The 27,929-nt window shown below is 44.9% G+C and overlaps 1 protein-coding gene across 3 annotated transcripts; it reads left to right on the forward strand.

Annotated features, from left to right (window-relative positions):
* Positions 1 to 1,693: 1,693 nt before the first annotated feature.
* Positions 1,694 to 27,929, forward strand: LOC139756066 (glycosyltransferase 1 domain-containing protein 1-like). 3 transcript variants are annotated; one of them, XM_071675073.1, is made up of 8 exons: positions 1,694 to 1,819; positions 7,017 to 7,327; positions 9,209 to 9,366; positions 9,992 to 10,150; positions 10,815 to 11,258; positions 15,930 to 16,057; positions 16,904 to 17,037; positions 26,272 to 27,929. In XM_071675073.1, the coding sequence occupies exons 2-8, from the start codon at positions 7,039 to 7,041 to the stop codon at positions 26,526 to 26,528; spliced, it is 1,569 nt and encodes a 522-aa protein (XP_071531174.1). In that variant the 5' UTR covers positions 1,694 to 1,819; positions 7,017 to 7,038; the 3' UTR covers positions 26,529 to 27,929. The 3 variants fall into 3 exon arrangements, with proteins under 3 accessions (XP_071531174.1, XP_071531173.1, XP_071531176.1); XM_071675072.1 differs by lacking the exon at positions 1,694 to 1,819 and adding an exon at positions 2,281 to 2,509; XM_071675075.1 differs by lacking the exon at positions 1,694 to 1,819 and adding an exon at positions 3,837 to 3,960.

A 27,929-nucleotide genomic window follows, 5' to 3' on the forward strand; every position in this document is an offset into this window, starting at 1 on the left:
TTAACTTGGTCACAAGAAAACTGAACAATTATAACTGTCTAACGATTTTCCGTAACGGAGGTTTCTGGAAGTCGAATTGATTGTTATTCTAACATGAAAAATTGTCTAGAAAACCTACGAAAGTCTGGGAGGGAATACCAAATGAAGAGAGAAAATCTATCATATCTTACAGCACTGGTGAAGAACATTTAAACCAAAGTGCAAAATGTCCTTTGAAAAACTGGTTCGAAATATTTATGAAGAAGAATATAGTTTGTTAAGGTGAACCCAAGAGAGATTAAGACAAGTTGTTAAACTTCAGTTTTGTGAACTGTTGGTGAGCGCAGGATACATTATAAGTCTGAAGGAGAGGATTACCGTTACATGGAATGGAAATTGAAAGGGAATCATGATATGAGGAACGGCAGAGGGAAAGACATGGGAAAGAATGTACCTATCTATTTCAAATACTCGAGGGCCCCCGGCCTATTTCCTCAGGCACTCGAGGGGCCCCCGACCTATGCTATTCAAGCATTTGAGGGCCCCCGCCTATGTTCCTCAGACACTCGAGGGCCCCCGCCTATGTTCCTCAGGCACTTGAGGGCCCCAGGCCTGTGTTCCTCAGGCACTTGAGGGCCCTAGCCTATGTTCCTCAGGCACTCGAGGGCCCCCCGGTCTATGTTCCTCAGGCACTCGAGGGCCCCCGGCCTATGTTCCTCAGGCACTCGAGGGCCCCTGGCCTATGTCCCTCAGACACTCTTGGGGCCCCCGACCTATATTCCTCAGGCACTCGAGGGCCCCTGGCCTATGTTCCTCAGGCACTCGAGGGCCCCCGGCCTATGTTCCTCAGGCACTTGAGGGCCCCTGGCCTATGTTCCTCAGGCACTCGAGGGCCCCTGGCCTGTGTTCCTCATGCACTTGAGGGCCCTAGCCTATGTTCCTCAGGCACTTGAGGGCCCCAGGCCTGTGTTCCTCATAGACACTCTAGGGGCCCCCGACCTATGCTATTCAAGCCCTGTTGTTAATCCGTCCCGGGTGAGAACACGTCTGACCTCCCTGACTGAGCTAGGGTCAAGGTGCTGATTCTTGGGAAGGTAGATGAAACAGTTAAGAGAAGAAAAAGATGAATCAATAAAGAATAAAGGATAGTTTCACGAACGCTGGGAGCCATGAGTGGTGACAGCAGTAGCGAACAGAGACAAACACAACACTCCAGCCATCTCTGGTACGATAAGATTACTGTGCAACTGGGGATACAAGGGACCTTGGCAGCTGAACTTCTGCATATCAAAAGAGCATTACTTAAATGTAATCATTTAGAAGAGGGAGAACATTTCTAGATGAACTTATATATACAAAGAACAAGTCTGTTCAGTACCATGTGTGTCAAGGCATCCGTAAGATATGTTGTCACGTAATCCCATATTTCACGATTCGTTGCTTTTCACGCCTCGGGATGAGTGTTCGAAGCCCCCAAATAACGGGCTGTGCGACCTCATTCGAAGTCTCGAATCTCTAGCCTTAGTGTACATCATACAGACCTGTGCTGCTTCATGAGATATATGATCGACTGCAGTTTTAGGGTCTAGTGCACTGAGAGGATGTTATCATCCTACTCAGAAAGATACTCTGTCGACTTTTCACCCATAGTCAAGGACGATATCGACAGCCTCAACTTACAACCCAAGTTCGAAGCCTCAGCTTCGGCAAGGGTGTTCGTTAGATGCACCTGCAGACGAGGCGAGGATGGTGTGTGGTGTGTGGTGTTGAGGGACACTAAGCAGACGAGGTGAAGGGACGGAGGATAAGAGGATACGGTTCTGCTACAAATGTAGGCGAGGTGAGGAAGTGGCTCAGGCACGCAAGCGCTGAGGTTGCTGCTTTGAGTATGTGTTGTAATAATACTACCCGGACGTAATAACTGGAGCCAGTACGTGAACTCCACGCAAGCACTTGGCACACCTCATATCGATAAATGTTGGTTATCAATTCGTTATTTTGCGTTATTATGATAAAAAAGAAAATTCGCTTTCGTATTATCGAATTGAGAAACCAGGTCACCGTCGTCAACTAACGTTACGTAATCACTTCGGAGTTATCAGCTTACTTGCTTAACATCAATCAGACACGCTGTTGTATGAGTGGCAATTTACCGATTATAAGAGTCTTAACTCACACCTGTCGTCCTTTACTGCCCCTCATTACGAACTGTCAGAAGGGTGGGAGGGAGGAGAGACGACGGCAAATGGAGTGAGGGCATTGGGAGGGGCGGCGGAGGTGTGGATCAAGGAAGCCTGTGAGCAGCAGCAACCACTCGGTGACGTAGTGGTCGACAACCCGGGCCCACACATTGCCAGCTCTCCGACATGGGCAAGGCTGTGTTTTTGTCTCGACTGGTGGGCGAGTGAATCTAGCAACCTGGCTAGTGAAATTTAATCGTGCTTTTATCTTACTCGACATATATCAAGTGGATAATAACCAGTGGTTTCCTTCACGTTCATAAGGGCAAGGTTTATCACCTGCGGAAAGCGTAAGTTGGCAAGATCATCTTGTTTGTCCATGAGCGGAATTCCACAAATGGAGGACCAGATGTAGAATGTAAATGAAAGTGAGTGAGTGGTAACCTCTGAGAGTCATGGGGTCAAGGTTAACCATCTGTGTTACTGCATGACGACGGAAGAATGTCATGTACATGAGGCCAGGAAGGGTATAGGGTTGCGGGAGGCATGACGCGTGCCACAAGTGGTCTAGAATTTCGCTTACGTTCGTTCGTTGTTGGTGAGCAACGCACGACGGCTGGTCGCCCAGCCTCGTTTAGGACTGGGGTACACGCGGACGGGCAAGACCTGGGAACCTGCGGTGAGAGAGGGCACGGAAAGGCAACTTAAGGAACGTACGGACAGACATAACGTAGGAGATAGACGATGAGACGGAACTTAGGTCGGACTCATAAAGGGTATACACACGTACTGAAGTATCTTGGGGATATACGTGACTAAGGGACGTAAGGAGGACAGACGTAACGGGAACGTTACGAACGGATGTAACGACGGGGGAAATACGAACAGATTTTGGACGTAAACGGAAGGAAGTAGAGATATGGTAGTAAAACCGCCGTGACAAAGGTCCTTACCAATGAATCTGTCAAGTGTACGACCCAGCAAGTGAAGGAAACAAGGTAGTAGTTTTGAAAATAATGGATATCTAACATACAGTTTCATGCTGTAGAGTTATAAGATGCGAATTAGCACCAAACTCATGTGGACACTTTATCAACAGTGTTGAGGCTATTCACTCGTCCAGGATCTGTGCCCATAGGAATTGGCTACTTCATCTTACCCTCCTCCTCCTCCTTCAGAGGGTATGTGGGTCTATTGTTCTCCTATCTTACTAACCCATGAATTTCACTTAAGGTGTCAGGTTCGCGCCAAATGTTGTTCGTTAACAGAAGCATCGCCAGGAGACGTTTCGTAGCTCTGGGAAAAGTCTTCGTCAGACAGAAAAATAGATCATTTCTTGATCATTTTGGGTGGGTTGTGGATATGAGTATAGTGCCGTCAGGTTGATCGATCAAAGTTCAAAACCACAAACAGGTCGTCCTTGGGAGTAATACGGAATGACGGGGTCCACAAAAGCTCTCCGACTGCAACAAGCAATTATGTAGGTGGGAGAGAGAGAGAGAGAGAGAGAGAGAGAGAGAGAGAGAGAGAGAGAGAGAGAGAGAGAGAGAGAGAGATGGAAGGAACCGCCATCAATGCAGAGTGTGACACTTGCATCTCATACGCTGACTGGCTGGCAATACCGGGCAGGCATGAGGGCAGCGCGGGAAAACGTTACCACTGGTCGTGTGGATAGATCACAGTTCACTCCTTTAGCTCAGTGAGGAGGACTACGTGATGGTGAACAGGACCACAGCGATTCCGGGAACGTCATGAAGTACCCGGGTGGTTTGAGTTCGGGTTTGTGAGCGAGTCACTGAAGGTAAACAGACCATTGACATGTGGTATTGGAGGTGGCGGTGTGAGTACTGGTGAGCTGGCTACGGTGTTCAGCCTACCTGGCATATCATAATGGGTTAGGTTCGGTCGTACTTATATCAGTATTGTGTTGGTGTACAGACACATGATCCTGGGATGATGAGAGAGAGAGAGAGAGAGAGAGAGAGAGAGAGAGAGAGAGAGAGAGAGAGAGAGAGAGAGAGAGAGAGAGAGTGTGAGTGAAGGGAGTTGTACTGGAGTGATAACAGGGGTGATATAGATATATAATGCTGCACAAATCACACACACACACAAACACACACACACACAAGGGCATCCGTAGTGGACTGGATAGCAATAATGACCATGAGTCATCGTGGGCGCGCCCAGGGTCGGGCCTGCATGAGGTTCGAAACTTGGGAGTGGCACTCGTCCCACATCCAACTCAGGCGTTCATCCTTCCCCCGGGGATAGTCGATGATAGGGTATCCGGCTAAGGCTGGTGTGTGTGTGTGTGTGTATGTGTGTGTGTATGTGTGTGTGTGTGTGTGTGTGTGTGTGTGTGTGTGTGTACATAAGAGTAAAGATTTCATACATACAATATTACAAGACAGGGTAACACGGGCGTAAAACTCTCTCCTCGCAACATACAAACTGTAATTACAACACACACAAACACACAGACACAGACACAGACACACACACACACACACACACACACACACACACACACCACACATACTGACCATCGACCTTAGCTGATGTATCTACTAGTTATCATCTATTTGAACTGTGCGGAGGAGATTTTCAATGGGGAAGGTCCCATTTCTTGAATTTTTCCTACTGTATTTACAGCTGTTCAAAGTTTTGAGACTTTACTATCTCATCACGCTAGCTTCTTCCATTCATTATCCCATTACTCTCATACTTTAATAAAAGTGGTTTTTTTTTATATATATACTTCCTAACGAGATCCTTGTAATAGCCTCTGCTTATACTGCATCTTTCGAATAACTTCCTTGTCACCATCGTCAAACTGGTTAATAGACTTGATATCCGTGATCAAGTCACCCCTCACTCTTTTGCTCTTTTACGGTGAGCAGATTCTGGCACCGTCTCTCGTACCCTCTGGATCTTTTCTGTTATCGCTTCACTCTTCTTTGACTGTGGTGACCAGGCATGAGACGCATAGCCTCAGTTTTGGCATGACATACGCTGCGAATGATTTCCCTTAATTTCCTTATCCATGTATGTTAACAGAATTGTAATATCTATAAGCAAGCTCTTCACAATCCTCGTCAAGTGGAGTTGTACCGTGGGTGTGCATTTGAAATGGTTTGGGCACATGGAGAGAATTAGCAGGGAGAGACAGACAAAGAGGCTCTATATGTCTGTAGTGGAGGGAACGAGGAGAAGGCGGAGACCAATTTGGAGATGGAAGCACGGAGTGTAAATGATATCAGTGATCGGGAACCGAGCATGCAGGAGGGTGTAAGGCGTGCATGGGATAGAAAGAATTAGTGCGATTAATCAGAGGGTCTCATGAGCGTAGGCATCCCTCCACATACTGCGGAGATGGGTAAACACACACACACACACACACATACACACACACACACACACACACACACACACACACACACACACACACACACACACACACACACACACACACACACACACCTATACTCTTCTACATAAGGATTACATGTTTTCATTTTGGAGAATATAGACGTAGAGCATTCACTCCTATGATCAGTATTTAAGTCTTCTTCACTTATCAGCTTTCATCAGCAAGCCATTCGGATCTAATTTGAGAAAGTAAGTCTCAATCTATATAATCTACCGGTGCGACCCCACCTTGAAATTCCATTCCAGTTTTCGTCACAGTGACTTGAAAAAAAAAATATTATAAGGCACAGAGGACAGCAGCGAGCTACCCCGATCATTCCCAGACTGAAGGGAAAAAATCCCTACAGGAGACAACAATATATACGACCGTTAACTTACTCCACTTGGAAAAGAGAGGGTTAAGATGTAACCAAGTACAGGTATTTAGAAATAACATAGGCTTCAACAGTCTTATCTCAACACTTGTGTACGAGAAGATAACATAGGCTTCAACAATCTTATCTCAACACTTATCTAGAGAAGATAAGTCTGATTTAACCCGCAGAGACGAATACATATTCGTAAGTAAACGATTTTCTACGAGAGAGGCAATATACTCTTTTTTTTTTTTTTCTAGTGGCACTGCTGCAATGAAAGTATTCAGAATCAACGCCAGTGATATGTTTGGAAGTAGACCCTGTAATCACCTTGCTTTTAACCCCACGACTTACTTGCGCTTTCGAAGTCAAAAGAACTCGCAGGTGTTTCTCCTCAAGGCATATGATTTTGCTTTCGTTTCCACACAAAGCTCAATGTTTCCCATCTCTCTCTCGACCTTCATTAAACTGCCTCGGAGGAGTCTAGTTCTCTGTAGGTGTGTACATTCCTCTCTGTTCCCTTATCTAGTGATCATGGGGTGTACCCTAACACAGCTGTCACCAGGTTGTGTTGTGAGCGTTGTACCGGGCGATGCGTCTGTTGCCTAACTGGACAATCGAATGTAAACATTAACAACGACGCTGTAGGGCTTGTCTGTGAGATCCCTGTTTTTGGGCAAAGAGAAAGTTTTTTTTTTTTGTGCTTGTATTTTGCTGCTCTGGTTTTAAGTGGTTTATAAACCAGTATGTGATATAACTTTTTTTTTTTTGAGCCATATCACAAAGGATGAGCTTAAGCTAATATGTCGTATATATTTGGTTTCTCTTTCTTATGATAACCAAAGATCAAAGGTCTTACGTTACAAAAGGCAGACGCTAACGTCTTTGTAATATGCTTACTTACATTTTGATCTTGAAAGTAATCGAAGCAACTTGAGAGTTAAGCTCTGAGGCGTTCTTCTAAAAGTAGTGTTCACTGCTGATGTCTTTATGATCAACAGGATACGTGTAATGCATAGCTATAAGTGCATCTGCCGTGGGCGTGATGATCACCTATGTATTTCATCTTCAGACCAAAATGGAGAAGCTGCTTCATGACGAAGACGAACAACGATCAGTGGAGGAACTCCGGTGTCTCGGTGTGGAGGAGGGTGCGCCCAGGGAGCTGGGTACACATGAACCACCATCACGTGGGGAGAGTAGTCCACTTGCTGGACTATCCACAGCACTCCCTAGGGAGGCCAGACAGCCACTATCACCTACAGGTCTCCCCACAGCACCGCCAGGGGAGGCTAGACCATCCGAGGCACCACCTGGGATCTTGCTCGTTGGCAAGTGCAAGATCAGGGAGACTGGGAACGCCACCACCCTGGCCCGACTGTGGTGAGTGTGTCCAGCTGTGTGTGTGTGTGTGTGTACAGTCGGGCTTCACGGTCGTGCAAGTCGTTGATCTCGAGGATCGTTCGCTCGTTCTCGAGGGGGGGGGTCGTACCGTCCTACTCAAGGGGTTAGAATACATAATGAACATCATATACATGTTTTGTTGGTTATAATGGCTACCAGTGGTTAGAGGTAATTAAACCAGACTCCTCACCTCACGTCAGACAAACATGGCTTAAAACCATGCTTTAGGGGAGGATGAACAGCAGGGTCGACTGTAGGGCCAACTGTCGCAACCAGGATTCGAACCAATGCACTCGACCCTGGGCGGCCCGTCCGCGAATGCGTCATAGTCAGGAACGCTAACCGCTACACAGCGAAGGTGCAGAATACTGAACACGACACGTAATACTTGCTGAACACTGAACACTATAGAACGGCACGGTATCTTCTGAACACCTGATAGTGTCAAAAGAACACCTAACGGCGAATCTTCATTGAAAATTGAGCATCTGCTTGACACTGAGCAGCACACTGAACACCTCATACTGAACAAATCAGATATTTCTAAATCCTGACCACAACACACTTCAGTTTTGTACACCATTGGTAAGTCACAGTGGCATATATATATATATATATATATATATATATATATATATATATATATATATATATATATATATATATATATATATATATATATATATATCCTATGAGTCCACGGGGAAAATGAAACACGATAAGTTCCCAAGTGCACTTTCGTGTAATAATCACATCATCAGGGGAGACACAAGAGAGAAATATAAGTCAGTTGATATACATCGAAGAGACGAAGCTAGGACGCCATTTGGTAAACATGTGATTGTCCAAAACGTATGTTTTGGACAAAAACGTATGTTTTGGACAATCACATGTTTACCAAATGGTGTCCTAGCTTCGTCTCTTCGATGTATATCAACTGACATATTTCTCTCTTGTCTCCCCTGATGATGTGATTATTACACGGAAGTGCACTTGGGAACTTATCGTGTTTCATTTTCCACCGTGGACTCATAGGAATATCTTGATCACGCGCAAAATTGTGATCCTTTTCAAACATATACACGTATATATTGTCTCTGCCACTAAAATAAGTACTTTCTTATCCTTCAGTAGCGTCTTAAAGTTAAATACTTTTACACTTACTACACGTCACTTAAATGCTTGATAAGACACTTATCTGAAGCTCTGTAGTAATTCGAAAGACTCAACGTTTGGAACAGAAACTGACACTTAACACTTAACTGTCCGTTGATTCTGAAATGTAAAGTCAGGAGATCCAACTACAAGGAGGTTTTTAAGTGTGTGGTCATAAGAGTAAGCTGGGGGTTTAATGAGGCTTTCACAGGCACTTGGATAATGATTGTATATTGCCTCGTTAAAAGATGATGAAGTTTGATTGCCTGTTAATTACGCAACTGCTGTTTCTACGTCTCCTTAACTCTCTCTCTCTCTCTCTCTCTCTCTCTCTCTCTCTCTCTCTCTCTCTCTCTCTCTCTCTCTCTCTCTCTCTCTCTCTCTCTCTTAGTCATTCACTTTTGTTCTGAATATATATAAAGGTCATAATGACAGATATTCTTCAAGGCATCTTGACAAATTACCCGGGTAAAATTTCCTTCTCATAGATTATGTTGAGTGAAAAGCGTTGGTACTGTCGTAAAAGTACGTTAATAAATACTGCTAGAACAGATGATGATGAAAGTTATGAAAGTATATAAAAAATATATAAAAAAATACTTAAAATACGTATGAATAAGTTCGTCGATATAACAGAACAGAGGATTGAGAATATGACCTTATTAGTTTTAATGTTAAGACTTGAACTTTGACCTCGTCCGGCAGCCGTTACGCGGGGGAGCGGTGGATGGTTGGGCGTGACCCGCGACCTGGATGACCTGCCTGACCTCGGGTCCCTCCAGCACCTGGTCAGGTCTCATAATATCGTTGCCGTTGTAGGTCTGCACGCTTATCGTACCGCTCACGTCCTCTCTGCTTGTAAGGTAGGTCATGTGTAGGGTAGGCCCATATGTAGAGGTCATGTGTAGGGTAGTCTATAAGTAGGAAAGGTCATGTGTAGGGTGAGTCATGTGCAGGGCAGCCTATATATAGGGTAGGTTATGCGTAGTGTAGGTCATATTGAGGGTAAGTCATATGCAGGGCAGCCCATATGCAGGGTAGGTCATGTGTAGGGCAGCCTATATGTAGGGTAGGTCATGTGCAGGGCTCATATTTAGGATAGGTCATATGTAAGGCAGCTTGTGTGGAGAGTAGGGCATGTATAGGGCCGCTCATATGTAAACTAGATCATGTATAGGGCAGCTCATATGTAGACTAGATCATGTGTATTGATGGGTCATGTGTAAGTCAGCCCTTGTGTAAGGTAGGTCATATGGAGGGCAGGTCATATATATCACGAAGTCCATATGTATGGCAGAGGTCTGTTTTGCCTTTGGCTGAGTATTTAGTTTGGGGTTTATCAAGCCTGGGGTTTATTCAAGATGACGTGTTGAGTTTTATGGACACGAGAGCGATGGTTTAGGTGTGTGTGTGTGTGTGTGTGTGTGTGTGTGTGTGTGTGTGTGTGTGTGTGTGTGTGTGTGTTTGTCTATATATCTTCCCCTGCAGGAGGTGGGCGTGCCCTACGTGGTGGTGTTCGGAGGTACGGACATGAACGAGTGCGCGAAGGAGGCGACGAAGCTGGAGGTCATGAGGCGTGTGGTGGGCGGAGCCAGGCACCTGGTGGTCTTCGACAGCATCATGCGGGACCTGGTGCTCGCTACCTGGGTGAGTCATACCTGCCCGCAGGTCCTGAGTAAGTCAGGTCGAGGCTTGTGGAGTTAGGGCATGAATGAAGCGGTAAGTCTTACGTGGGTAGGATAGTGACAGGGTAGGTAAGTGAAGGGGTTTGTGGGACAAGAACAATTATTGTAAGGTCATAGTCTTTGGTTCATGTTCATACTGTGGTGGTTTTGGCTGATCTGAAGTAGTTTAGAAAGACTTGTGGGAGGTAAATTGCCTAGTGTGTCAGAACCTGTTTTTCCCCCCTGCCTGGTAGCGAAAGGAACAGACGAAGAAAAGACCACATTCGTCTACAATCAGTCTCTAGCTATAATGTGTAATGCACCGAAACCACAGCTCCTTATCCACAATCAGGCACCATACAACTTTCCATGATCATCTAGTATTTACCGATAACAGAGTGATCAGATTAGGTTAACTACTTACTATGCTATGCATTTCACAAAATCTTTCTCTGTCTTATCATGGCTATTATTAAAGTGTAAATGATATTCATTTCTCCAGTACATGTAGTTGCATCTCAACTGTAATCCTCTTCTTGATTAATAATAAACAGTACTAATATGATGAGGATTTGTGAAGGACCGAAACTGAATTCGAACGATGGAAAGTGGATTTGTCATCAAATGTGTCACTGTTTCTCCAACAGCCAACACTTGACCCAGGGGTGATGTCTACATTGCCTCAAGCTGTTCTTGTCGACCCTAGCCCCGACGTTGACGTATCAGCCTACCTCAAGACTCTAGACAACGATCATGAAAAGCATCGTCCACTCTATAATGACCAAATGTCGGAGTTATCGCAAAACGTTGATTCAAAAGTGACCATAACAAATGTGTCGGTTAAAGAAAACTATATACACCCCTCAAAAGACCGGACGAGTGTAAAAGAAAATGATGCTCCCAGAGAAAATGTTTATTGTTGTGAAGTGTTACCTGGGGGACTCAAACAAAATAATAAATCGACAGAAACTCTACAGAAAGGCAAGTCTATCACACCATTACAAGAGATGAGTTCACCTGAGAGTATTCATGACTTACCAGAGATCTTCCAGCCGTTAGTACTACTAGTTGCAGGCCTGCGACCCGTCAAGGTTTGTTCTACCTACATACCTACCTACGAGTATCTGTAGTGACATTTTGCTAGTGAGGTATGGGCCAGTCCATATTGCTTGCCTAACGATACTGTTTTACTTAGCTTCCACGCACATTGTATACTTGTCTGTCTTGGGCTCATTTAGAACTGATTTTAGCCATTAACATTTTCTTTAATGTTTCTGTATTCATCCCTTTACGTGGTAGTACATGTATCAACCTTTCCATCTATTTCGAGCTTTTTCTCATTTGTTTCATATCTTTATGGTATTTTCCAAGGTATTATTGTAGACATGATTAACCCGTTTCTTCCATACTGTAACGCTTTAAAGCATATATATTGCTTCCTCGTTTAGAAACCCTTGGTTTGTGGCCAAGCATAAATTATGAAATGTCTTCTTCCACTCAGGCCGTAGAATATACACACACATTCTTGAAAGCATATGCCTGATCCATACACCCTATGCCATTTATGAAACCACACTATTCCACCCTAATCTAATGCTCCGTACATACCCTCACCCTCTCAGTCACCACTCTCGCACACGCCAGCACTGCTTCCTTGAGTACCTCCAATTCCTCGTATATTCTCACTAGGTTCCTTTCCTCAAACATACTACCTATCTCTCCTCTCTTCTCATCTTAGTTAAATCCACACACATTCAGACACCTCAATCTGAGCCTTCGAGGAGGATGAGTACTCTCCGCTTGATTCCTTCTTTTGTTCCGTTTTTTTCAGAACTTTAAATATAAGAACGGTGGATTTCCAGCCCCCTGATCCCGTCCCCTTTAATCACCTTCGACGACACATACGGAGAAAGATTTCTTTCTTCCCTTCTCCACACAAACGCACAAACATATATATATATATATATATATATATATATATATATATATATATATTTTTTTTTTTTTTTTTTGCTTTGTCGCTGTCTCCCGCGTTTGCGAGGTAGCGCAAGGAAACAGACGAAAGAAATGGCCCACCCACCCCATACACATGTATATACATACGTCCACACACGCAAATATACATACCTACACAGCTTTCCATGGTTTACCCCAGACGCTTCACATGCCTTGATTCAATCCACTGACAGCACGTCAACCCCGGTATACCACATCGCTCCAATTCACTCTATTCCTTGCCCTCCTTTCACCCTCCTGCATGTTCAGGCCCCGATCACACAAAATCTTTTTCACTCCATCTTTCCACCTCCAATTTGGTCTCCCTCTTCTCCTCGTTCCCTCCACCTCCGACACATATATCCTCTTGGTCAATCTTTCCTCACTCATTCTCTCCATGTGACCAAACCATTTCAAAACACCCTCTTCTGCTCTCTCAACCACGCTCTTTTTATTTCCACACATCTCTCTTACCCTTACGTTACTTACTCGATCAAACCACCTCACACCACACATTGTCCTCAAACATCTCATTTCCAGCACATCCATCCTCCTGCGCACAACTCTATCCATAGTCCACGCCTCGCAACCATACAACATTGTTGGAACCACTATTCCTTCAAACATACCCATTTTTGCTTTCCGAGATAATGTTCTCGACTTCCACACATTCTTCAAGGCTCCCAGAATTTTCGCCCCCTCCGCCACCCTATGATCCACTTCCGCTTCCATGTTTCCATCCGCTGCCAGATCCACTCCCAGATATCTAAAACACTTCACTTCCTCAGTTTTTCTCCATTCAAACTCACCTCCCAATTGACTTGACCCTCAACCCTACTGTACCTAATAACCTTGCTCTTATTCACATTTACTCTTAACTTTCTTCTTTCACACACTTTACCAAACTCAGTCACCAGCTTCTGCAGTTTCTCACATGAATCAGCCACCAGCGCTGTATCATCAGCGAACAACAACTGACTCACTTCCCAAGCTCTCTCATCCCCAACAGACTTCATCCTTGCCCCTCTTTCCAAAACTCTTGCATTCACCTCCCTAACAACCCCATCCATAAACAAATTAAACAACCATGGAGACATCACACACCCCTGCCGCAAACCTACATTCACTGAGAACCAATCACTTTCCTCTCTTCCTACACGTACACATGCCTTACATCCTCGATAAAAACTTTTCACTGCTTCCAACAACTTGCCTCCCACACCATATATTCTTAATACCTTCCACAGAGCATCTCTATCAACTCTATCATATGCCTTCTCCAGATCCATAAATGCTATATACAAATCCATTTGCTTTTCTAAGTATTTCTCATATACATTCTTCAAAGCAAACACCTGATCCACACATCCTCTACCACTTCTGAAACCACACTGCTCTTCCCAATCTGATGCTCTGTACATGCCTTCACCCTCTCAATCAATACCCTCCCATACAATTTGCCAGGAATACTCAACAAACTTATACCTCTGTAATTTGAGCACTCACTCTTATCCCCTTTGCCTTTGTACAATGGCACTATGCACGCATTCCGCCAATCCTCAGGCACCTCACCATGAGTCATACATACATTAAATAACCTTACCAACCAGTCAACAATACAGTCACCCCCTTTTTTAATAAATTCCACTGCAATACCATCCAAACCTGCTGCCTTGCCGGCTTTCATCTTCCGCAAAGCTTTTACTACCTCTTCTCTGTTTACCAAATCATTTTCCCTAACCCTCGCACTTTGCACACCACCTCGACCAAAACACCCTATATCTGCCACTCTATCATCAAACACATTCAACAAACCTTCAAAATACTCACTCCATCTCCTTCTCACATCACCACTACTTGTTATCACCTTCCCATTTGCGCCCTTCACTGAAGTTCCCATTTGCTCCCTTGTCTTACGCACTTTATTTACCTCCTTCCAGAACATCTTTTTATTCTCCCTAAAATTTAATGATACTCTCTCACCCCAACTCTCATTTGCCCTTTTTTTCACCTCTTGCACCTTTCTCTTGACCTCCTGTCTCTTTCTTTTATACGTCTCCCACTCAATTTCATTTTTTCCCTGCAAAAATCCCCGGGGATAGTGGAAAAAAAATACTGCCCATTATCTCCTGCGTGTCGTAGGAGGCGACTAAGAGGGTCGGGAGCAGATGGCTAGAAATCTTCCATTCGTGCATTACTTTCCAAAAGACGGAACAGAGGTGAGAGCCAATGAAGAATTACATTCTTTTAAGTCCCTATTCATCCGTTCTCAGAACTACCTCACTCGTGCGGGAAATAGCAACCACCTATGAATCAATAACTTCCTTGTACTGTCCATATTTACACTTTTATCATTCCGTGCACTTCATTAATCTAATACTCTTATACAAGTACTTCTTTATATTTCTCCTGACTTTTTTTTTGCTTTATTTTTTGTTGCGTCCACTGGTTGTTCTCTCCTTGTATATTTCAAAGAGCCGTTCACACCTTACATCATCAGACTGTTTTAAAAGCTTATAGGGTCTGATTGGGTCACCCCTTACTCTTTTTTTCTTCAATGGTGGACAAATTCAAGGGTTCTAACCTATACATATAACTCAGCTTTCTTAATTCTGGTACCATGTTTGATGTTGTCTTCCTTCAGACCTTCTCTTTTTGACTTTTGAACTATTTTTTTTTTTTAACTGTGGAGATCAAACCTAAGAAGCACGTTCCAGTGTTGGTCTTATGTGTGAGGTAAACAGCTTGCTGAATGTAATATAGTCTTCTTCTTGTTCCTGCTTTAGAGATCCATCTTTGCAAGCTTCCTTTATGCTATAGTGTTGAATGCTCTCTGGCAGTCCAGATACCAAGCATTCTACCCAAACTTCCCTTTTGTCTAAGACAGAACTCACATCTCTTATAGAAAGCTATGAGGCTCGTTATACATGATCTCCTTTTCCTAAGACCGTGTTGCCTCTTAGATAATTTCTCCTCTGTAGAAAGTCATCCATTTGTTCTCCGATTAAATCTTCCAGAACCTTACAGACTCCACTCGTCCAGGAGACTGGTCAGTGTTGTTCAGTGCCTCTTCCCAGTCGCCTTTCACACAGACAGATATGACGTTTGCCCCTTATCCACCCCCTTCGGCACTCTGACTTCTCCAACGACATCTTGAACAGTGTTTCGCTAGGTCTGTCTATGGTATCCACACAAATCTTCAGCACATACGGTGGAGAGTTCATCATCATGTGCCTTGTTTTAGTATTCTCTTAATGCCCATTCTAGATATCTCCAGGTTTTCTAAAACCTCCTGCCCATCCCATGTCACTAGTGGAGGGGCTACAGTGTCTTCCACTGTGAAAACACTTTTGAATCAGTTAGTTTGTCAGTTCCTCACTTATCCTTACATCATCCACATCTATTTTCCTCCCCTCTTTATCTCTTAACCTGACTGGCTGGTCTTTATCTAACAATCAACTTCTGACTTATTTATGCCAAATATTCATAATATTCATCCCAAAATTTCGCTGTTTCTCCTTTCTTTATCCTGCTGTATATGTTCTTTGCTCTTTTGTGCCATGCATAAGGTGGCTGGCTGCAGTGCAATTTGTGTGTGTGTGTGTGTGTGTGTGTGTGTGTGTGTGTGTGTGTGTGTGTGTGTGTGTGTGTGTGTACACGTTCATCTTTATACTCACACTCTCACTATACCCCATGTCCAACGTAATCCTCCTGATACCCTTTACCTTGCACGTGTTACGGTCACCGGTGCGCGCGTGATCCCTCAGGACGTGTTGTACGTGGCGGAGGCGTGGAGCACGTGGCACCGGACGCACGGTGGGCGTGGTCGATTGGTCATCCTCGGCCCCACCCTAGACCCTGACTACGCCGCCCACGTCCACGCCCAAGCTGCAAGGTGAGTATGGGGGGGAGGATATATTATGGGGGGGGATAACAGGTGGAGGTGAGAGAGGGAGGCTTCACGGTGCGGGCTGAGGCAGGAGGGTGTGTGTGTGTAGTGTCACGTGGGTGTGAATGATGGTCAGCGTTGGCGAAGTCAGGGATGCTCATGGAAGATGGGTTTTGGGGATTAGACGGGGGGGGGGGGTGGGTGGAGAGAGAGAGAGAGAGAGAGAGAGAGAGAGAGAGAGAGAGAGAGAGAGAGAGAGAGAGAGAGAGAGAGAGAGAGAGAAGCTCATGGAAGATGGATGTTTGGTCAGGGGTGTTCATAGAGGGGTAGAGGGGCAAAAGGTTTTGCTCACGGAAGATGGGTTACGGGGCCAGCGATGCTCATAGAAGATGTATTTGTGGGTCAGATAGTTAACTCCTGGGGCCCGAAATGATCATGGAAGACGTGTATATGGCCAGTGGGGGCTTAGATATGAATGTGGGTCCAGATATACCCATGGTAGATGGGTGTGCGGCTAGAGGTGCTCATGGAAGTTAAGATGTGGACCAGGGGTACTCTGTGGAAAAAAAAGGAAAACTTGAGGTGGGGTTAAGTGAGCGATAAAGAGCAAGTAACTGACGACAGATGAGATGATGAGATCTTGTGAGAGGTGCGTGAGGAGACGAGAGAGAGGCTAACGAACCCCTGCATCTTGTGGAATATAACAACATACTTGACTGAAAAACATGTTTATAATGGCAATCGATTTACCCAAGAAGTGAGGTAAAAACTTACTATGTCTCGTTGAATATCTAGAACCAACACATCATCAGCCATCTCTACCACGTATAAACCTAACTGACTCTCCTGTAGGATGAGCGGAGTTCGTGTGGCCGCCAGCCTACCCCCACGGGAATGCCAGGCCGTCATGAGGAGCGCCACCGTGTTAGTCAACTCGTCCCTCTCTGAGAGCATGCCCTCCTCCCTGCTGGAGGCCATGCTGCTTGGTGAGTACCACCTGCTTCACGAGTGAGGGGCTTCGCACAGCTAGAGCTCTCCCTTGCAGCCGCCTCTTTGTCATGTTTTCTTTGTGGAGCATGTCTTTGTCACCGGTGCTTTTGTCGTGCTTTTTTTTCTCTTCCTTTTTATTTTCTTCTTTTTTTTTTAGTTTTTATCTGTGGTGTATGTCCGTGAAGTGTGTGTGTGTGTGTGTGTGTGTGTGTGTGTGTGTGTGTGTGTGTGTGTGTGTGTGTGTGTGTGTGTGTGTGTGTGTGTGTGTGCTTTGTTCGTAACGTTCTGATATGGGTGTTTATTTGTTTTCTAAGTACTTGTCCGTGGTGCGCGTCGCTATGATGCATGTCTTTGTCTTGCATGACATTCTCGTACGTGTTTCTGGTGGTCAAGTCTCCCTGGTCTCCCATGCACTGTGTAGCTTGTGGTCACGATACGAATATGTCGTTACTCTGTGTCTCCTTGACTTGGATCAGGGCGTCGCGTGTCCTTGTTCTGAACACACAACGTTCGTAGTCCCCCTGTGTTTGGTCTCTCTCTCTCTCTCTCTCTCTCTCTCTCTCTCTCTCTCTCTCTCTCTCTCTCTCTCTCTCTGCTTGCTACACTTCAAAATGCAACTCTTTTGGAGGGGATGTCTCACTGTTGATTCTTCGACCTCTTCTTGCGAAGTGACTTCGACGTGAATGAGATCCTCCAAACCTCTCAAACCCCCGGCGCGGTTCAGACGGCGCACAGATCACCCAGCGCTTCATCCTTCCTCTGGGTGGTAGGTAAGAGCAGGACACCAACACTGGATGGGGCAGAGCACAACAGTTGTGACGGGCAACAGTCACCAGACAGCTAGGAGTAACACGTCGCAAGTTAACCCATGAGCGTCCACATCCGGGGCCATGGCTCTCTCTCTCTGAGTGGCCAACTGTGCCTACCAAGGGTAGGTACTTTTTACTTTTGACTTTTAAGTTCGTGATACTTATAATGAGACTGACGTGTTTCTAAGGCTACTGACGTGCTACAGATGCATCGTCGACACTTTGAACGTGATTTTGACGGACGCACGTCTAATGCTTCCAGCTGTCAATGACTAAATTGTCTAATGTTACTGGGTGATTCTTAGACGTCCTCGAGTTGCTGCTGCTGGCAACACTGTTATGCTCCTCCGCACTGTGTTGCTCCGAGTGTTACCGCGGTGCTTGTGGCCTACACTGCTGTGCCTCTGGGGTCAGTACCATGATTACAGCCCTACGTCAGTGCATCTAGGGGGGCCTCCTGTGGCGCTGCTAACATCACTGCCATCACCGTAGCTTTATGCTCTCGGGATCACCTTTTCCCTAAGGTGTTTGTGGTGACCCTGGGGTGCTCTTATCTTCTCTCTGGTTCTCGTAGTGTCCCTGTGGTGTTCTTATCTTCCCTCCGGTACTTGTAGTATCCTCCAGATGCTCTTGGCATTCCTGGAGTGCGTATGACGTCAGCAGCATCACATGAAATATGAAAATGGATTTCTTATTCAGAAAGCCACACACACACATGGACTGCCTTTGGGGCACAACAGCTGTCAGCGGCAGAGATAATAATGGCTCTCTGCCAGGCTGGAAATTGGCACCTGAGGTCCAAGTGCCAACAACAAAGGCAAGAGGTGTGGCACTTAGCCATGCCTCGAGTGTTGCCTTTGTCCTCCTGGAAGGTATTCCTGGAACAGCGTCTTGATTTACTGGTTCCAGCCTTTGGTTCGCGCGCGTGAGTGGCGATCGTTCAAGTCTTAGAATATATCCGTCTGTTCCAGCTCTGTTGTTCGTATTCCAGATTGAAACAAAGAAAAGACTTTATGGTCACAGGGGACAAAAGAAGATATCCCGTCGTTTCTCGTCGTGGTGGTGGTGGTGATGGCAATCCAGAGGGGCTTCTCACGTCACTTCGTGTGTGTGTGAGTGATGGAGTAGCTCATATCTCATGTCTTTACCCCAATGCCTTGACCTCATGTGGGTGTGTGTCCGTCACACCACACTCACCACAGAGCCCGCCGCACCCACCACATGACGCGGCGCTGACTAACTCTGACCCGGGACGTTCCCCAAGGGATGAAAGGAGAGTCACATATCACCAGCACCACCACACACACACACACACACACACACACACACACACACACACACACACACACTGAGGGAGGGTGATCCACAGGGTGTCCTCAGCGTTGAGGGAGGACACACACTCACTATCAACCATCGCTATACACTGAGGGTGATGGACCCCACAGGATGTCCTCAGCACTAAGGGCACCTCACAAACATCATCACGAACACACTGTGGGAGTGTCCTCAGCGCTGAGAGAGGCCTTCTAACCTCACCAGCAGCCAGCCTGCCCGAGGGTAGAGACATATCAGTCACAAGGGGATATATGTAGTCTCAACCATAGCATTGACCATGGTAGTGTTTCCCTACAGATCAAACGATGATCTTCGTTAAACTTGGTTTATTGATTAGATAATAAGCCATGAATCATACATGACCAAATATCTATGTCAGATTTAATGTTTTGAAATTATATTACGAAAAAAAATGGTTAGTCTCTATGCATGAGCGGTGTTTACAAAAAAAAAACGCAACTGACGTTCTGTAAAATATCTGCAGGTTTAACGAAGCGAGAGAGTCTTTCATCTTCCCTCCCTCCGTATGTGTGAAGAAAACGAGAATAACTGGCTCGTCAGGGAGCTCGCACACAATGACGAACGCACACACACACACACACACACACACACACACACACACACACACACACACTCCCCTGGGGCGGACTTTGTGTTTTGAAGTACTGAGAACTTGACTCCTGGGATGGAGCCTGCTGGAGTAAAGCTGTCGAGGAGGAGGAGAAAGAATACAGCATGTCTCTAGTGGAACGAGAATCTGAAATGATAGAAAATGAAAACTCTTGTTTCATTGCGCGAGACATGTAGCTAAAGTGGGACGATGAAAACCATACTATATATATATATATATATATATATATATATATATATATATATATATAGAGAGAGAGAGAGAGAGAGAGAGAGAGAGAGAGAGAGAGAGATTTACACAGGTTTAATAGTGACGCACATCAGAAACTAAGTGTCTGAGAAACAGTTTCTTAAAGATTTAGTGTAAGCACTTGAAGAAAGCTTTGAAGAAAATAATTTTTACCACACAGACAGACAGACAGACAGACAGACAGACAGACACACACACACACACACACACACACACACACACACACACCTCTTCCCGGAGAAATCTGTTAAGACTCCACCCATCGAACGTACTCTGGATCACATTCCACACTGAGAGACCCAAGCAGGATCCAGACTGGATCTTCTACAACAGCACGAGTCTCTACAGGGCTCTGTGTAACACGAGTGACTCACGATGTATATCCTGAGAGGAAATTCCATTCTCCTTACCGAGACACAACGCCAGGGACAGTGTGAGATCAGCCAGTGGTACAGGAAGAGGAAAGGACTGAGAGGTCTGATCAAGCACATGTCCTCCTCTCCCTGCGTCGGTCACCTTTCCGACGAAGAAGCCAACGACCACCACTTCATAGCCATGTGAGTGAGCGAGACTCCCTCTCCTCGACACTACCCACCTCCTATCCTACCTTCCAGCCCCAGCCTTAAGGTCAAGCCCTCTATTACACCCAATGACTTATGAAACTGAGGTGGAGTTCTGCCCCGAGCTAGCAAACACTCCTGCTCCGTGATCATTGTCTTCATCCCTCACTTAAGATGCCCCATAGACTGGGAGACTTCAGCATATGTCTCCCCAGCACCAGAGCCAACACACCTACACAGTCTCTCAGTAAGCCACAGCCTGTCGCTTATAATGGACACTGCATGTTTAACAGACTCTCAACAACTGGGTATTTTCAAGACGTCTGCCACCATCCTACCTCGTCAGCTTCTTAGATTGTGGTTGTAACAACCTAAGGAGACGCAAGACCTCTATGGTTCTCACCTTCATTGACTTCACCATGGCTTTTGACCCACTCATCCATAACATAGTCACAGATGAGCTCAACAGCACTGGGCTGCGCAGAAATATCACTCAACAGCACTGGGCTGCGCAGAAATATCACTCAACAGCACTGGGCTGCGCAGAAATATCATTCCACGACTTCAGACTTACTGGGTGAGCGCTGCCAGTATGGACGTGTTGGAGGGGGGCCATCTCCACTTCCTTTGAAACCCCTCACAGTGCTTCCTTATCCTCATAAACAATGCCTTAGTGTAATCCCTCGCTCCATGTAGGTGTGAAGACAATCCAGTCACTGGCGTCCACATTGACGATCGTCACCTCAACCACACAACCCTCCAGAACACCTTTAACAACCACACAACCCTCCAGAACACCTTTAACAACCACACAACCCTCCAGAACACCTTTAACAACCACACAACCCTCCAGAACACCTTTAACAACCACACAACCCTCCAGAACACCTTTAACAAGCTTCGGAGCCAGACTACCGCCAAGTACGTCGTCGACAACCAATCCAAAACAAACTGACTGACTGCTACAACAATAGTCTTCACTCCAACCCTTGTGAACATCTTACATACGTCATAATGTTTTTTGTTTGTAAAGTTTGTCTGATACTCTGTCTTTATGTTGTAGACCCGATGTCTTTAGTGGGTGTCTCTCTGTATATTTTGGGACATTATCATTATTATCATTATTATTATCATTAATATTATTATTACTATTATTATTATCATTATCATTATTATCATTATTATAATCATTATTATTATTATAATTATTATTATCATTATTATTATTATTATTATTATTATTATCATTATGATTATCATTATCATTATTATTATCATTATTATTATCATTATCATTATTATCATTATCATTATTATTGTTACACGCAGTGCCAATGTGTGAACGTCTCGTGTCATATGTGTGTGTGGAGACACGTGTGTAGAACGACCTCCTTCACATGTCGGAGGGAACTCCCTCGTGTGTGATGCGAGGGAACTCACCCAAGCGCTCCATCTTGAAGGAAATGGACCCCCGAGTCGTCGGGTCATGCAGTCTAGAGAATCACTCGATTACGACGTGCTGACCCACTGAACAGCCGTCTGAAATCCCCCTCCTCGCGTCTCGCCAGTTCGCTCGCTGCTTCCTTCGGATGTCTGTTTGTTGCCCCAGGCGTCGAAAAATGTGGCTGCCTACGGTGACAATTATATACCTCACATGTCAACTGGGTACGTAAGACGTGGGGTATATTCCTCATATATCTACTGCACCTCTGAAGAGGCATTTCCCTCTCCCAGGTGCTCGTAGGTGCCTCACGTGTCACCTAGATTTGTCTGGTACTATGTACTGGGCACCTCATGGCCAACAGGATGTTTGAAATGTCATTTAGGCGCCTCGGGTGCCATTAGGTCGTGCCCTCCCAAGGTTTCCTGTGGGTGCTGTTCATATCCGCCGAGGGCCTCACGTGCCAGCTGCTTGTCTCAAGTGCCAGCTGCTTGTCTCAAGTGGCCGCTGGCTGTCTCAAGTGGCTCTTAAGTTGTCAGGTGAGACGTATGTGTCCCAGATGGATTGATGGTACTTGAAGTTCCAGACGAGTATCTCAAGTGCCAGCTGGTTATCCAAGGTAACAGATAGGCATCTCCATTACCAGCTGGTTACCCAGGGTAAAAGATAGGAATCTTTGGTACTAGCTGGTTATCTAGAGTAAAAGATAGGCATCTTTAGTACCAGCTGGTTATGCAGAGTAACAGATGGGTATCTCCAGTGCCAGCGAGTTATCCAGAGTAACAGATGGGCATCTCCAGTACCAACAATTGATCATGTTCAAGTTGTGGAAGCAAAAGTTACTGAAGAGAGACGACCTCACCCGCTCTGTCCAGACGGGTAAACGATAGTAAGGAGGGAAAGAGAAGACAAAAGAAGGATGAAGACTGGCACCTTCCAGGAAGAGACAGCCTTATGTTACGTATCAGGAAAATAAACCCATTCAGACAGTACATAATACTGGGAGAAAGTGAGTGTAAGAATGAAGTGCGCAGTGGGGTAGACATCGCGCAGCCCACCAAATAATCTCAACGATTCAAAACAACCCTTACAATGATGACGCTGGAGGAACTCTGAAAGATGGTATAGAAAGCATGCGCTTCACACAGAAGATGAAGTACTGATAATGGGGAGTGTCACTCAGAGAGAAACAGATTTGGGGGACTTTGTGGATTCTCATGGTGACAGTGGTTCATGGAGACAAGTATCGATGAATACGTATGGGAAAATTCATAGCACCAAGTGTACATACTAGGGTGAGACGGAGGGAAATACTATCATTGCTGCATCTTATCCTCACACATTCTATCATGATATTGAGATTATCATACATGATACACCAACTGGAAAAATGATCGTGTAATGCTTAGTTGTGAAGGCGTGGGTAGCTTTTCACGTAACGAACAAACTCACAAGCGATTGACAAAGAGGATATATGCGTCAGAGGTGGAGGGAACGAGGAGAAGTGGGAGACTAAATTGGAGGTGGAAAGATGGAGTGAAAAAGATTTTGAGTAATCGGGGCCTGAACATACAGGAGGGTGAAAGGCGTGTAAGGAATAGAGTGAATTGGAACGATGTGGTATACCGGGGTCGACGTGCTGTCAATAGATTGAACCAGGGCATGTGAAGCGTCTGGGGTAAACCATGGAAAGTTCTGTTGGGCCTGGATGTGGAAAGGGAACTGTGGTTTCGGTGCATTATTACATGACAGCTAGAGACTGAGTGTGAACGAATGTGGCCTTTGTTGTCTTTTCTTAGAGCTAACTCGAGCGCACGCGGTGGGTGGTGTGTGGTGGGTTGGCGGCGAGATTGGATGAAGGCAGCATGTATGAATATGTATATGTGTATATATGTATATGTCTGTGTATGTATATGCATGTATACGTTGAAATGTATAGGTATGTATATATGCGTGTGTGGGCGTTTATGTATATACATGTGTATGTGGGTGGGTTGGGCCATTCTTTCGTCTGTTTCCTTGCGCTACCTCGCTAACGCGGGAGACAGCTACAAAGTATAATAATAAATATAAATGATATATATTCACATATATCGAGGCTGTAATATCATCAGTAGACGGAAAGGAGTACAGGGCGTTGTCTAGGCATTCCTCTCCGTATAGGATCCTATCTTACCTTGCTCTCACCTGGAGCATGGCCTTGACAGCTGCAGGGGCTCAGTAAAAGTGACCCGAAGCTAGCCATCTTACCTGCCGATACAAATTATTCCATTTCCACAAACTCTCTCTACAACAGACTCCTGTTGCCTTTTCCCCGTCGATGGCTTCAAAGGCGTCGGGATTTTTTCGAGTCTTGTTTGGAAGGCAAACAGCTGGATACACGGGGCACTCTCTGGTGCGCGAAACCTTTCCCGGCTGTGAACAACGACAAAGGCGTTTGTTGACGGTGTTCCGTCAAGATTCACAGCCATGGAGAGCCCCTATAGTCCCGGGTGGGGGGGTCTACGTCGGTGGGAAAATTTCATGTTTACATTCGTCGCCCGGGAAAAAGGACTGTTGTTGATGGTAGAAGGATTGATATGGTGAGTTGAGGGAAATGATGGAGAGGAGGAACAGCTCTTTCATTCGGCCTTTATATAAAGGTTCCAGCAATAGGATGATACTGAAGGTTGTGTCTGGAATTCTCACACGGACTGAGATTATTGGAAAGCTCTCTCCCTCCCTCCCTCCCTTTCTCTCCTCTGTCTGTCTGTCTGTCTCTTTTGGGGATATTGTTCGGAGTATCTGAAAGGCAAGCTGGATTACTGCAGACTTTTCATATCTAATATTCTGGAGGTCTCCAGTGCCAGGTACCTTGTTGAGGACGAGTCTCCATGGACTTTATGGGATCTGGTGCAAGTACAAGGTCTCGCGTGTTTTTTTTCATTTACATCTGAATGCCTGTGGGCGTAAATATTCTGCCAGGGGTGAACTCGCTTATTTACACACACACACACACACACACACACACACTTACACACACACAAAGTACAAAATGTATGAAAATTGGAGCAATGTATCGCGACATATATGACACATTTCGAAGCATCAACACTTAAGGTCTCAGTGTCTCGCTTATCTCCGACCAAACCATCGTTCGAACACTCGCTTACACCTGACCAGGTTTGATTCGTGAGGCAGTGGTTAGGTACAAGACTGAGTCTACTTGTACTTTCGTACCATTCCATACAAGTATCAATTATCAGATGAGGCGACAATCTAAAATAATCTACAGATAATCACAGTCGTCATCATTATCATCACTCACATCACCTCACATCATCGTCGTCACGTCCATCATAATCACAGTCGTCACTGTTCATCGTCCTCACGTCCATCATAATCACAGTCGTCACTGTTCATCGTCCTTACGTCCATCATAATCACAGTCGTCACTGGTCATCGTCCTCACGTCCATCATAATCACAGTCATCACTGGTCATCGTCGCCACGTCCATCATAATCACAGTCGTCACTGGTCATCGTCCTCACGTCCATCATAATCACAGTCGTCACTGATCATCGTCCTCACGTCCATCATAATCACAGTCGTCACTGGGCATCGTCCTCACGTCCATCATAATCACAGTCGTCACTGTTCATCGTCCTCACGTCCATCATAATCACAGTCGTCACTGTTCATCGTCGTCAAGTTCTGCCTGAGGACTGAGACCCTCAAGGAGGCTGAATAACTCGATCTTAGACTTGCCACAGCGTAACCTGCCCACCACCAGTCAAGGGATCAGGTAATGTATGAAGATAATTACGGTGCGCCAGATCACCAAGGACCACCACTCCTTAGGACCATCTCATCTCACAGAAATAAATCTTAAGTTTTTTTTTTTTCTGACATGCAATAATGATGTACGTACTTCTATCCATGTTTGTTCCTTCTCATGTGGCGTAAGAATTGTCTGTTAGTTCTATTACTGCAAAATGATAATTTTCGTCTTTCGTGTCTTGAAATGTTGAATTTTCCCTCTTCTCATTTGTCACCATTTTTCCCCCCTCTCCTTTCTTTTGTCTTGATAGAAAACTGGTCGATCGAGCGTCTCTACATATGAAAATCTTTCTCATGTATCCACATATAAACAGTACTCTCTTCCCACTTAGAGTTTTCAGCCCAATCCTGATAACGTTTTCTTTTTCTCTGTCTTTCCCTAAAGGAACGCCCGTGTTGGCGCGAGACATCCCGGGCAACGCCTCACTCGTCGCTCATGGCGAGACTGGCTTAGTCTTCTCCAGCCCGGCCACCTTCCTGCAGGGCCTCGACGCCCTCCTGCACCAGCCACACCTGAGGGCCTCCCTCGTCGCCGCCGCCGAGGATCGAGTCAGACGCCACCACTCCCTCGAGCGGGAACGAGACAACTTCTTGAGGATCCTTCAAGGGTTGGTGGAAAGAGTGGAGCCTGCAGGGCCTTAACGGACGTCCTCCAGCGTATATATATATATATATATATATATATATATATATATATATATATATATATATATATATATATATATATATATATATATATATATATTCCTATGAGTCCACGGAGAAAATGAAACACGATAAGTTCCCAAGTGCACTTTCGTGTAATAATCACATCATCAGGGGAGACACAAAAGAGAAATAAAAGTCAGTAGATATACATCGAAGAGACGAAGCTAGGACGCCATTTGGTAAACATGTGATTGTCCAAAACATACACGAAAGTGCACTTGGGAACTTATCGTGTTTCATTTTCCCCGTGGACTCATAGGAATATGTTGATCACGCGCAAAATTGTGATCCTTTCCAATATATATATATATATATATATATATATATATATATATATATATATATATATATATATATATAAGCAATGGTAGAGTTAAGAGACCAATTTATACAAGAACATTCGAACTTCTCCAGAGTAAAAGGGTATGTAATTGATTTATGTGAGGGAGAGGCAAGATTGTCATCTCTCGTCATAAAGATGTTGACTGCCGCTTCACGTAGTGCCCCATGGAGACGTGGAAAACATGTTTGTGAGTTTCTTGGGGGAATGAAAGAGAAACTGACCCGACTTGTTCGAAGACTGAGGCAGCTTGGGAACGTCACCAGCGACAGAGAACTTATGAAAGTTACAAGTACAGCTCAAGAAGGAAAAGAAAAAAAATATGGTTCGTATCCCTTGATTGGCAAGATGTCAGATGTGCTTTAGGGAAGGAATATATATATATATATATATATATATATATATATATATATATATATATATATATATATATATATATATATATATATATATATATCGGAGGAGTTGTCGTCTTTTATCTTTTCCATTGCTTCATTAGATTGTATCTTTCGAGGAAAATTTGTACAGTGGTTGGAAAATAATATTGTGTTTCAGCACCACTTCTCTCTCGTAAGAAATGAAAGAAAATCCTGATCTGGCTGCAAAATGAGCCGTTAGCAGCGTTTGGTGAACTGGAATACGTTCATGAAATGGTTTTAGACCTTGCGAGGTCGCGCATGCAATGCATCATTGTTGAAGAATGGAAAGATCATGTTCTTATCGACGAGGCAAGTTTTACTGCCTCACTCTTCCTTCTGGTCGAGGCTCAGAAGTGTATATTCTACAATATGATGAAGCTCAACATTTTGTGCATGAGTTCGGTGCGTGAGAAGGTGAGGTGGTAGCGCTACATCCAGCTGAAGGAAGGCGTGGCCTACGTTCCTTTAAGAAAACCGAAGAAGGTTGGAAATAACCATACGTACAACAACAGCTCAGTTGTATCTCCCATGTATCTTTGTAAACTGTTTGGAAGAGTAAAATAAATTTTGTATGAC

The sequence above is a fragment of the Panulirus ornatus genome, chromosome 20 (assembly GCF_036320965.1).
Source record: "Panulirus ornatus isolate Po-2019 chromosome 20, ASM3632096v1, whole genome shotgun sequence".
In the NCBI taxonomy this organism is placed as follows: domain Eukaryota; kingdom Metazoa; phylum Arthropoda; class Malacostraca; order Decapoda; family Palinuridae; genus Panulirus; species Panulirus ornatus.

Coding starts and splice junctions, on each gene's coding strand:
- LOC139756066 (XM_071675073.1), top strand. CDS start 7,039: ATGACGAAGACGAACAACGATCAGTGGAGGAACTCCGGTGTCTCGGTG. Junction 10,151..10,814: donor ACCTGGTGCTCGCTACCTGG/GTGAGTCATACC, acceptor TTTCTCCAACAG/CCAACACTTGACCCAGGGGT. Junction 17,038..26,271: donor GCTGGAGGCCATGCTGCTTG/GTGAGTACCACC, acceptor CTTTCCCTAAAG/GAACGCCCGTGTTGGCGCGA.